This window comes from Panthera onca, chromosome B2 (genome assembly GCF_046562875.1).
Source record: "Panthera onca isolate mPanOnc1 chromosome B2, mPanOnc1 haplotype 2, whole genome shotgun sequence".
NCBI lineage: Eukaryota > Metazoa > Chordata > Mammalia > Carnivora > Felidae > Panthera > Panthera onca.
The window spans coordinates 132,987,037-133,004,043 of NC_138343.1; the positions used below are offsets into that span (position 1 = coordinate 132,987,037).

General features: G+C 43.2%; 1 protein-coding gene across 2 annotated transcripts in view; it reads left to right on the forward strand.

Moving 5' to 3' along the window:
* SASH1 (SAM and SH3 domain containing 1) overlaps window positions 1–17,007 on the forward strand; it is a 314,865-nt gene that overhangs the window by 52,935 nt on the left and 244,923 nt on the right. The window contains exon 1 of one of the 2 annotated variants that reach the window (XM_078447430.2): window positions 5,234–5,331. The exons of the other annotated variant lie outside the window; for it this stretch is intronic. Within the exon in view, the coding sequence (XP_078303556.2) occupies window positions 5,311–5,331 (21 nt within the window). The 5' untranslated portion in view covers window positions 5,234–5,310. Of the gene's footprint in view, window positions 1–5,233; window positions 5,332–17,007 lie in introns of those variants that run through there. 2 annotated transcript variants of the gene reach the window in all.

Here is a 17,007-nt window from a genome sequence, read left to right on the forward strand (position 1 = left end):
CAGCTTCCAAGACAAGGGACTGGGTGTCTGTATTTTCTTTTCTTTTCCTTTTTTTTTTTTTTTTTTTTCTTGAGAGAGAGAGAGAGAGCAGGGATGGGCACAGAAAGAGGGGGAGAGGGAGAATCCCAAGCACGTTCCCTGCTGACAGCAGAGTCCCATGCTGGGCTTGATCTCAAGAACCGTGTGATCCTGACCTGAGCTGAAATCAAGAGTGAGACCCTTAACCGACTAAGCCACCCGGGCGCCCCACGGGAGTCTGTATTTTCAACAATTACCCCTAGCTGTCTCTTCTCAGCAGGCAATTATGAGAAATACTGTGTTGAATCAGAGTCTGAGAGTTGGAAGGAATATTGTTTAAAGTCTTCATACTTGATTCATCTCTAAACCATGTGAAACTTTATGAATCCCTTGAACGAAAGGCGAGTGTGTGTTAACCAAGTATGTGAACAATAAATAATACGACTGATAGCTCTCTTACTGCCAGAATCCTCACCAGCCCCTTTCTAGAGTTTCAGGAAATCTTGACTGATGGATAAGATTTTCAGTGTTTCAGAATTTTTCTTGATTAAACAACTTACGATCACAAGAAATGCATCGAAAGAAGAAGGCTTCCATTTAAGAATAAATGTTTGAATATTGTGAAATAAGGTAATAAGCTCAAGTTTTGGTGTGCAGGATGGAAATGGGGTGGATGTAACTAAATTTTTATTTTGTCCCCTACAAAAAGGATTATTGCATAGCTCTGTAAAGCCTACGTTATTACTTTTAACTCTCCTGGGGAAGCTAGGTAGATCAGGTTTAATGTAAATAACATACAGACAAGCTACTATGTCAAATATGAAGGAAAAAAATTAATTAACTGCTGATATCCAAGTTGCAAAACTCTGCTCAACTCTGTGCATGGCAAGAACATTTCCACTCCCCCTCACTATTTTGAAAGCATCAAATTCTGCCGGAACCACTGGTCTATCAGTTTCACTGAACATTCTAGCACTGTCTTTGAAAAGTTAAGTCTTGCAGAATCCCGTTTTCGCTGAGGCCACATCCACTTGCCTGGCCTACGTAGTTAACTCAAGCTTTCTTCCTTCCTATTCCTTGCACTGTTTGAGTCCAGCCTTTGTCTGGGCTTTGGGTGAGCCATAAATACTGTCAGTACTTAGAGACTGTGTTTAATTCTAAGCTTGTTAAGAAAAAAGATAATGGAGATTGATTTTAATGAATATTTCTAAGTTCAGAACGTTTGCATTCCTTTAAAATGGCTTTGTAAAATTTACTCACTTCTCAACTTTGCCAGATAAGGCATTTGGGAAAAAATGATGCTGGATTGAGTCTGGGTTTTATCTTTGGAAACGATATCAATTTGCTCCAAGTAATCAGTGCTTATTTTAATGTGCATTCACCATTCCATTCCATAGCATCTCTCATTTCTGAAAAAAGTGCTTTCATAGGGAGAATCAATGTAGCCTAACTTTTTTGTGATATGAAATAACAGTATGTTGTTGCTGCATTTGCTTGTATTTGGGGGAAAGTTCTTCCAATTACTAAGAGGGGTGTATTACACGTGCTTGGCGTGGCACGGCGGGTGGAGACGTGACCCCAACTCTTGTGCCGAGTCGGCGTGTATGATACCCAGACAGAGAGGGGGGCCACGGGTCTTCCTAAGTGTGTGCCCTCCCCATCTCCAGCTTCTTTAGGTTTTTACACTGGTTTGTGTTTTGGGTGCTTTGTTGAATCATTTCTGTTATATTGTGTGTTGGATTCGGTGGGGAGGAAGTTGGCCAGTGAGCAGAGAGATACGAATTTCTTTTAAAACTACACAGGGCACCTAAATGGCTCAGGTAGTGATCTCATGGTTCATGAGTTCCGGGCCCCTGTCAGGCTCTGCACGAAGAGTGCGGAGCCTGCCTGGGATTCTCTGTCTCCCTCTCTCTCCGCCCCTCCCCCGCTCACGCCGTCTCTGTCTCTCTCAAACGTATTTATATACGTATTTACGTATTTATATACGTAAACTTAAACAAAACACAAACTATAACTGTATTGCAGCTAAGGGCCGTTTCCCCACTGTCAGCCCATTCCCAGTGCCCATTTGGCCAGCTCTCACGTTTTTCGCGTCGAAAATGCCTTGATTTGTTTATGTAAGTGTTTGATACACAGTAGGATATAAGGCATAATGCACAATCATTGTTCGGAAGATGCCAATCGTGTTACTCTGCTAGAGCTGCTATCCCCAAGTGCCACAGATGAGCGACTTAAACGACAGAAAAGTATGGTCTCGCAGGGGCGGAAGCTACCAGGTGTTGGAGGGTTTCTTCCTTCTGAGGGCTGGGAGGGGGAATCTGTTCCAGGCTTCTCTCCTTGGCTTGTAGATGGCTAGCTTTCTGTTCGCACAGTGTTCTCCCTGTATGTGTGTGTCTCTGTCCAAATTTCCCCTTTCTAGAGTCAGATTAGCGCCCACCCTAATGACCTCATTTTAATTTAATTACCTCCGTAAAAGATCCTATCTCCAAATAAGATCACGTTCAGAGGTACTGGGGTTAGACCTTCAACAGAGGAATTTGGAGGGGACACAATCCAACGCACAACAGCAATGTCATACGTGACTTTTTAAACAATGTTCGTAGACGATCAAATCGTAGCTGGGGCACCTGGGTGGTTCACTTAGACATCCGACTCTTGGTTTCTGCTCCGGTCATGATCTCTGGGTGTGGGGAGTTCAAGCCCTGGGATTCTCTGTCTCCCTCTCTCTCCACCCCTCCTCCACTCCCTGTGTCGCTGTCACTCTCACGGTAAATAAACAAACTTTTTAAAAAATCAAATTAAATTAAAGTTAAAAGTTAAAAATGTTCATATGCCATCAAATCACAGCTGAGACATAAAAACTGACCTGTGGAAAGAAAACCTTAATTTTTATTATTACTGCTGGTATACCTGAGTTCTTTTCTGCGGGTAAACAGGTATCTCCCACGGTTGTGAGAAAGAAAATAGCACAGGTTAACTGGCCTAGATCTCTGCCTGATCTACGGTTGTCATCCAATGTACACAGAACTTCTGATTCTGTAGTCTTAGCTTCAGTGCTCCTGAGAGTCAAACTCCAAAACAAAAGTGACATCCCGTGGGGCAGAATTTCTCCTTGGATTACTTAGGCAGGTAAAAGGATGCAGAGACCGATGCCTTCCTTGTATAGGCGAGGAAACAAGGGTTAGAAAAGAGAAGTGAGGCGAGGCCACAGGGGTCCTCAGTAGCAGCCCTGGACCTTGAACTTGGACCTCACAACTCAATTCCATATTCCCCTGTCACCTCACACTCTCTACCCTGTACGCCAGGTATCCCCGCCCGGCCCGCCTAGCAACATTTACCCACAGCTCACTCACATCTGACTTCTCTTACCCATTTCATTTTTTTAATTGACGCATCATAATGAACGTGCTCAGTACCCAGTTGATGCCCATGAAGAGGATCAGAATTCTGGAGTTTCACTGAGGTGGTTGTTTCCAGAGAAGCCTGTGAAACCAAAAAGAAAACCAAAACAAAACACTCAGTGTCTGATTTGTATCAGGCAGTCGGCTTCTTGACCCTTCAGTTCCAACTTTTTAGCTAAGACTTGCCTTTGCCATAAATACAAATATATGCTTCAAGGCGGAAAACAAATTTTGTCTGAGACGTCTGGCTAGTGGGAATTACCCTTGAAAACGAAAACAACAGCAAGACCTTTACCTCTGCTCTGCCCAGTCTTGGTTAATGCATCGTTACTGGTATGTGAGGTGTGTATTTTAGAAACCACCTCCCTAATTCAGCCACTTTACAAAGAAACTGTGGCCTGGGCCGTGGCTTGCCCAGAGCCCCTCCGGTTAAAGAGATCCGGGGACAGGTCCCTTCACATCCCATCCAGAACTCTGAACACCCCTCGTAACACTGCTTACTGATTATTTAGCACATGTGTAAACTCTTGGAAGTTTAATTCCTCTTTCCCCAGGAAGATGAGAGAAACAGGAGCCCTACTGTTCATTGGCGGGGGACCTAGTATTTTACCACGTAGCTCTGTTATGTCACTCTCATATTAAAGACTTGACTGTGTTTTCTCAATACATAACTTCAGGTGACTATTTCCTGATGCCTTGCTAATGCTCCTTAGACCTAAACTTATCTGTGTGTGCTTTATGGGGAAATGCAGGCACACTTACTTTTCATATTTTAAAGTTCTATGGAAAACTTGTTTAATTAAAAGGCAAGTTGTATTTAAAAATCTTAGGGGCGCCTGGGTGGCTCAGTCAGCTGAGCGTCCGACTTTGGCTCAGGTCGTGATCTTGCAGTTCACGAGTTCAAGCCCCACGTCGGGCTCTGTGCTGACAGCTCGGAGTCTGGAGCCTGCAACCTGCTTCGGATTCTGTGTCACCCTCTCTCTCTGCCCCTCCCCCACTTGTGCTCTCTCGCTCTCTGTCAAAACTAAATAAACATTAAAAAAATTTTTCTTTAATCTTAAAATTTTCTTTTAGATTTCTTATAAGTTAGTGTTGTTTTTTTTTTTTTTAACTTCTTTTCAGGGTTATTAAGTCGGGTTAAACTATACTAAACCCCAGCTGTGTTTTTTTGAGTCTAAAATCTTGGCCTGTGTGGACCAACCCTACAGAGTGGTCTCAGAACAAAGGGTGTTCCAATATGCAGGCAGTTCGTGCCGCGTGAACTCTAATTCTAGAACATTAGACTTATCGTGTTAAATTGCTTTCTGGATGTTTCTCTGTGGAAGTCTTGGAATAATCCTCCCTTTCCTTTCCTTGAGCCAAGAAAATTCTGAACCAGAACAATTTAATTTCAGCGTGTGGAAAAGCTATATTCAATGAACCGAACACAGTGCTAAGATAGGGTTTTTTTGGGGGGGTGGGGGTGGTACAAGGACATTTTGATCACTTTTGTATGTTACTAAAATATCTGGATTTCTCTATAAAAGTTCTACAAATATTTCCACGCTTCGTTTCAGAGGATCATTTTTGCAAACTTTGTTTCAAAGCCTGAGCAGCTCAAGAGTAAACCTTTCTGCGCCATAGTTATTGTGTTATATGTTAAGCATTTGGAAGGAACCCCGAGGAGGCCTCAGGAAGCAGTTACTGCCTCTTGACTTATCATCCTGAAGGCGATTTGTTTTAAAGTTGATAATCCCTAGGGCTACAAGAGTGTCCCACATCTGCCCTGAATTGAAAACAGATTCCCATTAAGAGCCTTACATCAGTGCTGCGGATTCATTCGATCTGAGTCAGAAAGGAAGTCAGAGAACATTCGAACGTATGGCCTGATAGCTACACAGCAGCTCCCTTCATGGAGGATCAGGACCGCAGGGTACGTAGATATCCATTTTCAAATTTTTTAGAATGGTGTTTCTGTGCAGAAGCGTCCTTCAGACGTTTAGGCAGGAATATTCGGAAGGGGACTATGGTAGCTAATAGGTGACAAGTAACCCTTGTCTGGGACTGTCAGGGCTACTAACGGATTGCTCAGAATCCCAAGAGGCTCGGAAGGTTGTGCTGCTTCGGAATTCTTCTGCCAGGTTTTGCCGTTTTGGGGACTTATCACTTATATGAGAAGATATATTCCTATAATTATGCAGATATTTATATAAAAGTTTCCCCCCACACTGAGACTCTAACACGGTTTTGTAAGCCAAGAAGTTGTTACTGCTGAAAAACCAGCACTTTTCCAACCTCTGCTTATCTGTGAAATTATTTTAAAAGATGTGCATTCGTGCTAAGAATGTAGGATATAACTATGTATCCCGTACTATAAGCCTCAGGGGACAGGGACCATCTGAGTAACTGTGTAGCATTTAATATCCTACTGAAGTCTTAGCTTTGTTTTGGTCTTCTCTGTTAAAGCAGTATATTATTATTCTGGGAAGTGCTTCCCTTTTTTAAAAATTTATTTATTCGGAGAGAGTGTGTGAGTTGGGGGATAGGGGCAGAGGGAGAGGGAGAGAGCATCCGAAGCAGGCTTCACGCTATCAGCAAGGACACCCACACGGGGCTCGAACTCACGAACCGTGAGATCGTGACCTGAGGCGAAACCTCAAGAGTCAGATGCTTAACTGACTGAGCCACATCGGTGCCTCGTGCTTTTCCTTTTTATTTATTTATTTTTTTTAAGTTTATTTATTTATTTTTTGAGAAAGAGAGCAAGCACGAGAGGGGGAGGGGCAGAGAGAAAGAGAGAGAAGAAGAGAGAGAGAATCCCAAGCTAAGAGCGTGGAGCCCAATGCGGGGCTCAGTCTCACAGACCGTAAGATCATGACCTGAGCTACAATCCAGAGCCGGTCGCTTAAGCAACTGTGTCACCCAGATGCCCATGCTTTTTCTTTTTAATTAGAAAGGAGGTTAGACTTGTCCATTAAAGATGATGAAAGGAAAGAGAAGCATAGAGTGGTTATGAACAAGGAAGGATCTGAGGGCCCAGAAGCTTGAGGCACAGATGCTGAGCCCTCCAGCCTGGCTCCTTCTGGCTCCTTCTTGGATTCTGGACTAGGCTTTGGGGAGTGGGGGCCTCGTGGGTTACTTCCAGAAGTCTATTCCCCTTACCATCTTCTCTGAGAACCTCAGGACAGTGCCTAGTACAGTTGATACCTGATACGTACCTGTTGAATGAAAAGAGAATTATGAAAAGGAATCCTAGAAGAAGCGTCAGTCTGAACATACCGACCTAGTGCACCTCGTTAAATTTCCACCCATCTTTTTGGTAAGATTCATGCCCAAAGTAGTGACCAGGAGGCCCTGGGTAATTGAGAGAAAAGTGTTCGTGTGGCGGTCAGAACAAACGCATGTAAAATGCCTGATTCCGTGGTTATGGTACTAGCAAAGTAAGGAAGTCTGAAATATGAGTCTTGAGAGGTAACAATCGTGTCCTGGGAGATTGCTCAGGAATCCGAGGAAAGCTGGTATGGGAGAGAAGGAACAAACACAGCTGGCCATCTTTCGCTTCCACTCCGTGCAGACGGGCCCATCACAAATGTTCTGACAGTACAAAGCCCGCCCTTGTTACACGCGCTTCCCCTGGTTTCAGAAACAATACGTGAAGAGCAGCCCAGTTGGCAGGTAAGATTTTCTGTACAAATGCCCAAATCCTGTTCCCTCTTGACCGGTCGCCCACAGTTCTTGAAAGAGGGAAGGTTTTTCAGATGCCAGAAATTGACTGCGAACCGTGTCATGGGACTATGCCCTCTTAATCCCAGCAAGACAGAGGCTTCCTTGTAGAAAAGGAAGCACATTTGGGTTTTTGTGCTAGAGCATCCAAAAAGATGTATTGATCAACTCGGACAGAAAGGGGAATTATTAGGCTTAGAAACATCTCTTCTGTCCTATTTAAGGAGACTGGCAAATGAGCCTTGAAATCTATAGAAACGGTTCTAGTTGAGAGACCAGCTTCCTCTTTGGGAGATAACTATATATATATATATATATATATCTTAATTTAACTAACCTACTTAATCTCAACCCCAGAGGTTTGGGAAGAAAAGAAAAGCAATGTGGCAGACACTTCCAGGGTGAAACCCGTATCATAAATTTAACTACCATTACCATAAGTGATACCCACCTCCCAAAAGCTCTCTGCTACTTTTTGAGTAACAAAATAAACAAATGATTGTATCCCCTTTCCCTGGCCCGTATTTGAACACGAGACATGTCACTAAGGGGCCGTGCCACCAAGCCAACTCACGGCCTCACTTCTCTCTGGAAGTTTCGTAAGCCATCGTTTGGAATTCAGAACACATTATCCCCCAGAAACAAGTTTGGCTCCCAGCTCAACCCCTGAATGCAGATTTAGCCACAAGTAGTGAGGATTTGTGACAAGTTTCTGGAAATGGACAGCAAGAGCTTTTATCATTTTGTTTAATGCCACTAGAGAATACATTTTACAATGAACTGTAGTACCGCTTTGGAGAGCGTTTTTAATGTCCTTAAGGATTCAGTCTTGGCCTCGCGCCCTGTTCCTTTCTTTGTTTGAACCCCAACCAGCCATCCTACGTGCTTTGTCTCCTGCTACTTCCTCAATGGTACCCTAGGTTAGAGTCCTAGTAAATTATTTGCATGTTGTTTTTTACTCCTGGTTTATCCTGCCTGGAATGTCTTCCTCCCCTTCTGATTCCTGCCAAACTTTTGATCAGCTCAAATATTAACACAGTTAAAACTCCTCTGTGGGGCCTCAAACTCCTTTGGTGCCTCTCTGCTCCCTTGGTCACAAAGCCCTGTGAAAAGCTTTGGCACATAGCTTCAGGTGGTTCCTCTATTGACCTTCTAAATTGCCAAGGACTACAGTTTGAAAATATGCCCTATGAAAAGTCATAAATTCCCTCCCCACCTCTCCTCATTTCTAGAACACCTCCAAATACCTTGATGTATTAGCATTCACCACATTATATTACGATTTATAATTGACATGTTGTGTCCTCTTCTCTAAGCTGAGAACTCCTTAAAGACAGAGATTTCCTCAGAACTTATTGCAATGCCTGAAACAAAGTAGATAATTAATAAAAGAATAGGGGGATGGATGGATTTATGGATGGATGGATGGATGGATGGATGGAAGGATAGATGGAGGGATGAATACATAATCGGGTGCATAAATGGATGGTATGATTAGATCAATGGATGGATGGATAGATGGATAGGTGGGACTACTGGAGAAAAAGCTTTAGAGAAGGATGAAGAACTATTTAAAAACTTCTATGGGGGGGCGCCTGGGTGGCTCAGTCGTTTGGGCGTCTGACTTTGGCTCAGGTCATGATCTTGTGTTTCATGAGTTCAAGCCCCACATCAGGCTCTGTGCTGACAGCTCAGAGCCTGAAACCTGCTTCAAGTTCTGTGTCTCCCTCTCTCTCTGCCCCTCCCCCTGCTCACGCTCTGTCTCTCTCTCCCAAAAATAAATATTTTTTAAAAATTTTTTAATAAAATAAAAAATAAAAACATGTATGGAATTCTGGATGGATCTTTCAGAAAGTTTCAAGGGCATGATATGGATAGAATCTGTCTATTATTCTATTTACACTGTTTTGTATGGGAGGGATTATGAGCAGTGGGAAGAAAATGGAGCTTGGAGTAAGAATATATGGGTTCGGGGGCGCCTGGGTGGCTCAGTCGGTTGAGCGTCCGACTTCGACTCAGATCATGATCTCACAGTTCATGAGTTCGAGCCCCGGGTTGGGCTCTGTGCTGACAGCTCAGAGCCTGGAGCCTGCTTCAAATTCTATGTCTCCTCTCTCTGCTCCTCCCCTGCTCATGCTCTGTCTCTCTTTCCTTCAAAAATAAACGATAATAAAAAAAACATTAAAAAAAAGAATATATCTCTAGCTCTCTACTTTCTAGCTATGTGGCCTTGAGCAGATCATTTACCTCTCTACTTTTGCTTTTACTTCTCTGTAAGATGGGAGGAATACCTACCTTCAAAGAGCTTTTGTAAGGATTTTGTAAGTTTTGTAAGGATTAAGTGGTAATCGATCTAAAATCCTCTAGTCTAAGCCATACCAGGTTGAAGATAGGTAGTAAATATCAGTCTAAATCTGAAATGGCAGACATAGAACTTTGAAACCAGAAGAAACCTGGGCCCCTGGGCCCAGACCTGGACAGTCGCCTGGTGCCACTCACCCCCTTCATTTTGATTCAGCTTGTCAACAGCATGGCTCTACGTTCTATCAGCCACTTTGCATATTGCTTGGGTGCTTAAAAATAAAATAGACTTGGAAGTGTGAAAAAAAAAAAAAAAATAAGAGGGTTTCGGGAGATTTGTGAGAGAGTATAAGAAGGAAACATCCCAAAGTAGAATTCAATAAACTGTGATAGAAGAAGAGGGATTATTTGCACATTTAAAACAAGTAGGGGGGCAGGGATTAAGAAAAAGCTGTTTGATGGGGCGCCTGGGTGGCGCAGTCGGTTAAGCGTCCGACTTCAGCCAGGTCACGATCTCGCGGTCCGTGAGTTCGAGCCCCGCGTCGGGCTCTGGGCTGATGGCTCGGAGCCTGGAGCCTGTTTCCGATTCTGTGTCTCCCTCTCTCTCTGCCCCTCCCCCGTTCATGCTCTGTCTCTCTCTGTCCCAAAAATAAATAAAAAACGTTGAAGAAAAAGCTGTTTGGTGGAAGGTAGTTACAAAGAGAAAGGAAGAGAAATTGCACTGGTGAGAAATTAACACTTCCAGGATTCTAAAAGGAATTATTGTTAACGTATATACCTCCAAGTACACGCCTAGGCATTTGTAGCCCCCAAAAGTGCCTTGTATATTTCGCGTACTTTACATAAGTAGTAAGGATAGTAATACATTCCTAACACTTATTATGCCATTTACCAGGTGCCAGGCACCCTTCAAAGAGTTATTTTAACCTCACAACGATCCTGTGACATACACACATATGTACATACATACATACATGTGTGAGGAACATAAAATCTTTATTTTACTGATAGGAGGGCACACAGCCAGTCATATGACCGGGAAGTATAGGAGCCAGTACTTGGGCCCATGCAGGCTGGCCCCAGAATCTGCACACTCACACGGAAATGTACTCACAGCTGATGTGGCTCCTGGTACAGATCAAATGGCCGACTCAGCTGCCGTCGTCAACAACACTCTAAAATCCCCTTCGGTGAGTATATCCCTATGGATGTACTTTTTTTTTTTTTTTAATGTTTATTTATTTTTGACAGAGAGAGAGAGAGAGAGAGAGAGAGAGAGCATGAACGGGGGAGGGGCAGAGAGAGAGGGAGACACAGAATCCAAAGCAGGCTCCAGGCTCTGAGCTGTCAGCACAGAGCCCGACGCGGGGCTCGAACTCCCAAACTGCGAGATCGTGACCTGAGCCGAAGTCGGACGCTCAAACCGACTGAGCCACCCAGGCGCCCCTGGATATACTTTTTAAAATACAATTTTAACACCTGAAAAGTCAGAGTGGTAGAGTTTTATAGCATGGAGGGACATTTGGTTCATTATGCCCAGATCAACCAGGGAAAGTCAGCTTCAGGGTCACTGGTCAGAATCTCCGGGGACAGACTGGCTGCAAGGATCAGATGATCTTAGCAGCCCACATAGCACTGTGGCAGCAGAAAAACATCACCTTTATTCGAGATAATGTCCAGGGAATTCTAAAAAAAGTTCTTCCTGGAAGTTTGTAGTCATTGCTCTGGTGACACTCCGTTTTCCAAATATGAAAATAAAGATAATCATACATTATCCTTCCTCTTTTTTTTTATGAAGTGTCATCTATTTTTATCGGTTTTTAAAAAGTAACAAAATATACGGTCTTTGAACACTCTCTTTTTGTTTCCTACATTGAGTTAAAAAGGACCATGTTCTACAATATTCCATTACTCGTATGCCATCCCTGAACACTTACCTCTCCCTCAAATTCCTCTGAGCAATTTTGAGTCCATCCTCCCTTTATCAAAATAGAGACTTGTTCAAATAGTTAACACATTTAACAAATTCCACAAATTCTGATCCAAAGACATGTGAGGTAGGCAGAAAAAAATGTGAGTTCTGCCCTCTTCTACCTGTTTGAATTAGTGTTAAGTGTTACTATAATTAATACAATCACTATGCAAGTGCTACAAAGTTATCTAATTCTCTGGCTATTTTAGTCATTCCTATTTTAAGCCGTTCACATGCCCCACTGATGTTTTAGGGCATGGCTTTTGGATGAATAGGTAGGTAGGTTTCTCGTAGAGGTTGCCAGAGGTTTTGCCTGTCTCCAATTCAACCAGTGAATGACCCACCTGAGTGCGTACCTTTGACTCAGGAAAACTGGAAAAAGTAGCATTTGACACCAAGAATCATAAAAATCAGGAGCCAGGAAGAACCTAGTCTTCTTCTTGGATTACGGTCCAGGGAAAGGAAGGAAGAGAGGGAGGGAGCTGAGGGGAGTCAGTAGATTCGCTAGGTCTTTGTCTCCAATCCTTTTCTCATTACAGCCTGGCTGGAGAACGTCTTACCCATAAACGCATTCATGTAAAATTCAATCCCCTTCGGAGTATTTTTGCATCCGTTCAGGTGTCCTGGAAATAAATATTAAATTAAATTAAACTTTAATTTCACTTAAATTCTGAATAAAAGGCTTTGCATAAACGGACCAAAAGGAGTCTAACTCTCCAAAAGTAGGTCAAATAGAATAAGGCACTTTCAAGAATCCAGAACAATCCCATCATTTAAAAAAAAAAAAGGCCTGCAAGTTCAATAAATAGCTAATAGAAATACAAAATCAAGCTAGAAGTGGCCTTAAAGGAACGGATTGTTTTTAAACCATTAAACGGTTCCAAAATGCCAAGGAAATATAGGACACTAAAATGAAGTCCAGATTCTCAAACAGAGGTTGAATTTTAAGTAAACTCTTCACTGGTAAAATGGATATTTTGGAAACGGTTTTAGGCCACTGAGCTCTCTGGCAGGGCTATTGTGGAGATGGGAGGAGATTTAATGAATATAAATCTCTCAGCCCAGTAGTACATAGCTGATACTAATATTTTGTTGAATAAATGCTGAATAATTCTGGACTAACTTAGCCAAGCCAACTCAGCACTTTCCTTCAGCCCCAGCTGACACCTTCGCATGGGTTATTTCACAGATTATACGAAAGCAGTATTTTCTGGAAAGAGTGATCCTCTGGAAGAAACAGTCCCAAATTTCTGAGACCTGTTTCCTAATCTTTAATGGTTAAGGTTAATATCAGATGTATTAACTCTAATATTAGAGTTATGACTGATTGGGTTGCTCTGAGAGTTAAATGGGGTCACGTTCATCCATTCATTCATTCATTTAAAAAATACTGATTGTGGGGGCACCTGGGTGGCTCAGTCCGTTGAGCACCCAACTTTGGCTCAGGTCATGATCTCACAGTTCGTGGGTTCGAGCCCCATGTCGGGCTCTGCGCTGACAGCTCAGAGCCTGGAGCCTGCTTCTGATTCTGTGTCTCCCTCTCTCTCTGCCCCTCCCCTGCTCGCACTCTGTCTCTCTCTCAAAAATAAATAAACATTTAAAAAAAATTTTTTTAAAACATAGGAGAAGCATGATGTCTCATCATACATATCAGATTGAACATATGCTCTTTTTTCCCTCTCCCTCCTCAAACCCTGGTAAAATGGAAATAAGAGAAAATAAATAAATAAATAAATAAATAAATAAATAAAGGTACCAGAACAACAGTTCTGTATTGGGTGGGGAGGTTGGAGGGTCGATAACAGAAATGAGAAAAGCCAACGAAAGTTGGCAAGACTGAACCCAGGTTGAGGGAAACCATAGCAACTGATGCAGTATCCAGCGGGGAAAACCGAAATTAATTATTTGGGGTGTAGGATTTAGAGAATACCCATAAGAACAAGCTCATTGGAGTCACTCACCCTAGGAAGGTTCGGGTTTGGGGAAAGAAGGCAGGGCTATCCCATCCCCTACAAGGCCAGGGGGCAGGGAAGGGCTGAAAATAGGAGGATCCTTTGGAAGCCTGTATGTATAGGGAGCAGTTAGAACTCCAGCCCGGGCCCCACGGCCCCTACCATCCTGGGCCTGTCTGGGCAGCCAAGAAGCTACACTATTCCCCTCCCCGTTGTAGCAGAAGAGTGGAGAAGTTGAACCAGAAACAGTCCGGTCTCAGAAATGGCTGAGGAAGGGGTTCACTCACTACCCGAAAAACAAGGGAACAAAGAGAAAATCTACATACTAAAAGGCAAGACTTTCCAGTTATCTTCCCAAATTCAGCTCCCAGTATGCTGGCAGCTAGGGTTTTACATAGCCTCTCCCCACTCCAGCTACCACCACCAAGAGAGGATTGGGGAGGATTCCTCCCAAAGACCTGCCCAGTGGTGAAGATTTACACAAATGCTGACATGTGGGGGTCTCCTACAAGAATCTGGGCCCTCTGTCAGATCAATCACGGTGAAGGCTACAACAAAAAGCCCCACATCGCAGGGCTTACCATCTGATTTCTGGTGCCCCCGTCGTAAGAGAGAACAAAGGATCATCAAACAATAGGAGAAAGCAGATGAGTGGGGAAAATGAACTCAGAGGCAACAGAGACGATGTGGGGGATACAACTGCATCAGAAACATGCGATGGGTATCCTCAGTGAGGCAAAGGAAACAAAACCAAAAACATAAAATAAAAAAGGAGCATTCTGATAACAAAACAATCTATAGAAGGCTTAGAAGATAAAGCTCAGAAAATCTGTCAGCACCAGATAGGAAGCAGGACAGATAGTCTACGGGAATTGGATAATCAGTCCAATAGGGTCAAGCATCCAAATAAAAAAAGTTCTAGAAAGCACTGAAAAAATAAGATGGAGGAAATCAATGAAATCATACAAAAATATCCTAGAAGTGAAAGACGTGAGCTTCCTGATTAGAAAGACCCACCCAGCACCCAGCATAGAGAATAAAACACATCATTATGATATTTTAGAACACCAGGAATAAATAGGAGATCCTAAAAGCTGCCACAGAGAAAGAAAGAAAGAAAGAAAGAAAGAAAGAAAGAAAGAAAGAAGAAAGAAAGAAGAAAGAAAGAAAGAAAGAAAGAAGAAAGAAAGAAAGAAAGAAGAAAGAAAGAAAGAAAGAAGAAAGAAAGAAAGAAGAAAGAAAGAAAGAAAGAAAAAAGAAAAGAAGAGAAGAAAGAAAGAAAAAGAAAGAAAAAGAAGAAAAAGAAGAAAGAGAAAGAAGAAAGAGAAGAAAGAAAGAGAAGAAAGAAAGAAAGGCCATGTAAAGCATCAAGAATCTGAATGGCATTGACTTCTCAACAGAAACACTGGAAGCCGGGAAACAATAACTTCCAAATTCTGAGGTGCAAATGATTTCTGACCTGCAAGCATCAGGTAGACTGAAAGTATATAAGGAATCAAAACCTTCACATCACTCACACCCCTTTTCAGCAAGCTCCTGGAAGATGTGCTCCACCAAAATGAAGGAATAAGCAAAGCACAACCAACCGTAAGCCCCGAATGGGGCTCCAGATGGAACATCTCCAAAAGAGAAAGAAAGAAAGAAAATTGATATACAAATAGGTTCTACCATATTGCAGGTTGTTTTATATTCTATCAGAAAGTTTGGAGCAGATTAATGGATGTGTATATAGAAAAATAAGCAAATTTAAAAAGAAGACTCCAAGGAAAAATAACTAATGAGAAAAGAAATAATGATTACAGTTCGCAGTATGACTCAGCCGTGAACAATATTTACTGATGATAATGGAAGCACTGAACATTAATAGAACCATAAATTGGAATATAAATGTGGTCACTTTAGAGATGCATAGCTCAGATCTCCCTTCAAAGGGTAACCTGCTATGGGGAGTGTCCCACTTTGGGACCCAGTGTTGTCTTCATGGGGAAGGGTGACACCGCTGGGTTCCCAGCTATTGACTAAGCACAGCAAAGGGACGAGAGCCAGTCCCTGCTGCCCAGTTCAGGACTTCTCCAATTGGCAGCCTTTACTGTGGGTCTCTCTATCAGCCTGGCCTTGACTTTCTCAGAACTACCCTGAAGTCTAAGTCTCCTCGTACCTGACCTTCCTTCCTTGCCCCTCTCCTTCATGGTGTCAGATCAGCCCTGGAGCTGCCCCCTTTATCTTTCACAGGCTAGTAGGTCCTGTGCATTTTTTTAATTCTATCTTGGTTTCTGCTTCTCAGAGTACCTGAGCTGACACAATCACTAGATTGGGAGGAAAAGGGGGGTGAGGGTGGGGGGACAGGTTGGAACGTGAAATCATCATTTCTCGTTTTGGAAAGTCGACAGAAAATGTCTACATGTCTATAATGGAAAAAAAAAAAAAAAGAATTGGCAGGATAAGCACACGATTTAGAAATGAAGAAGGCAGGGGTGCCTGGGTGGCTCAGTCGGCTAAGCATCCGGCTTCAGTTCAGGTCATGATCTTGTGGTTCACGAGCTAAAGCCCCGCGTCGGGCTCTGTGCTGACAGCTCAGAGCCTGGAGCCTACTTCAGATTCTGTGTCTCCCCCTCTCTCTACCCCTCCCCTGCTCACGCTCTGTGTCTCTCTGTCTCTCAATAATAAACAAATGTTAAAAGAAATTGAAAGAAAAAAAAAAGAAAAGAAATGAAGAAGGCAATGCCAGAAACAAACACAAATAAAATAATTACAAGGGCAAGTTGTGGTTGTGTCAGGAAAGGAGGGGTGAAGTAGGGAACTCTATGCGTGGGGGAGGGAGGCGAGTCAGGTCTTGAATACTATGATTTAATATACATTGCTTGCTGGGGCGTCTGGCTGGCTCAGTCGGTAGAGCACACAACTCTTGATCTTGGGATCCTGAGTTCGAGCCCCATGTTGGGAGTGGAGATTACTTAAAAATGAAAAGTAAAAACAAAAAGAAGTGAAAAGTGCCTTATTTAAAAATAAATAAATAGGAGCGCCTGGCTAGCTGTCAGTTAAGCATCTCTGACTCTTGGTTTTGGCTCAGATCATGATCTCATGATCCGTGAGTTCGAGCCCCACATCGGGCTCTGTGCTGACAGCTCGGAGCCTGGGCCTGCTTCGGATTCTGTCTCTTTCTCTCTCTCTCTCTCTCTCTCTCTCTCTCTCTGCCCCTCCCCTGCTCACACTCTGTTTCTCTCAAAAATAAACAAACATTAAACATTTTTTAAAAAGTCACTTTGAAGATACAGTTCTTAAACCAGATAAATGTACTTTATGTTCCAAACATAAGGTATAGATAAACAGGACTCACAGATGATCGATCAAGGTTGTGGCCAACATCAGCCGTGGTGTCTTTGCCTTGTTTTGCCCTCTCCCCGCTCGCCTCTCCCTGCACCAGAACGGCCTGCAGCCCCTGCTTCTAAGCGCATTTCTCTGCAGAGAGGACACCCCTGCAGGTGTAACCAGGGCGCACTAGACATGGGGGAAGGTCACCCACGTATGCCAAGGACGATACCGAACGAGATCCAAGCCGGCTGCTTCCCACCTGCCTCTGAGCCGCCCCCCCACCACCCCCAACGCCAGCAGGCTTGCTGTGTGCTTCCAGCTGAACCCGGATTCACTTCTTCCTTCTCCC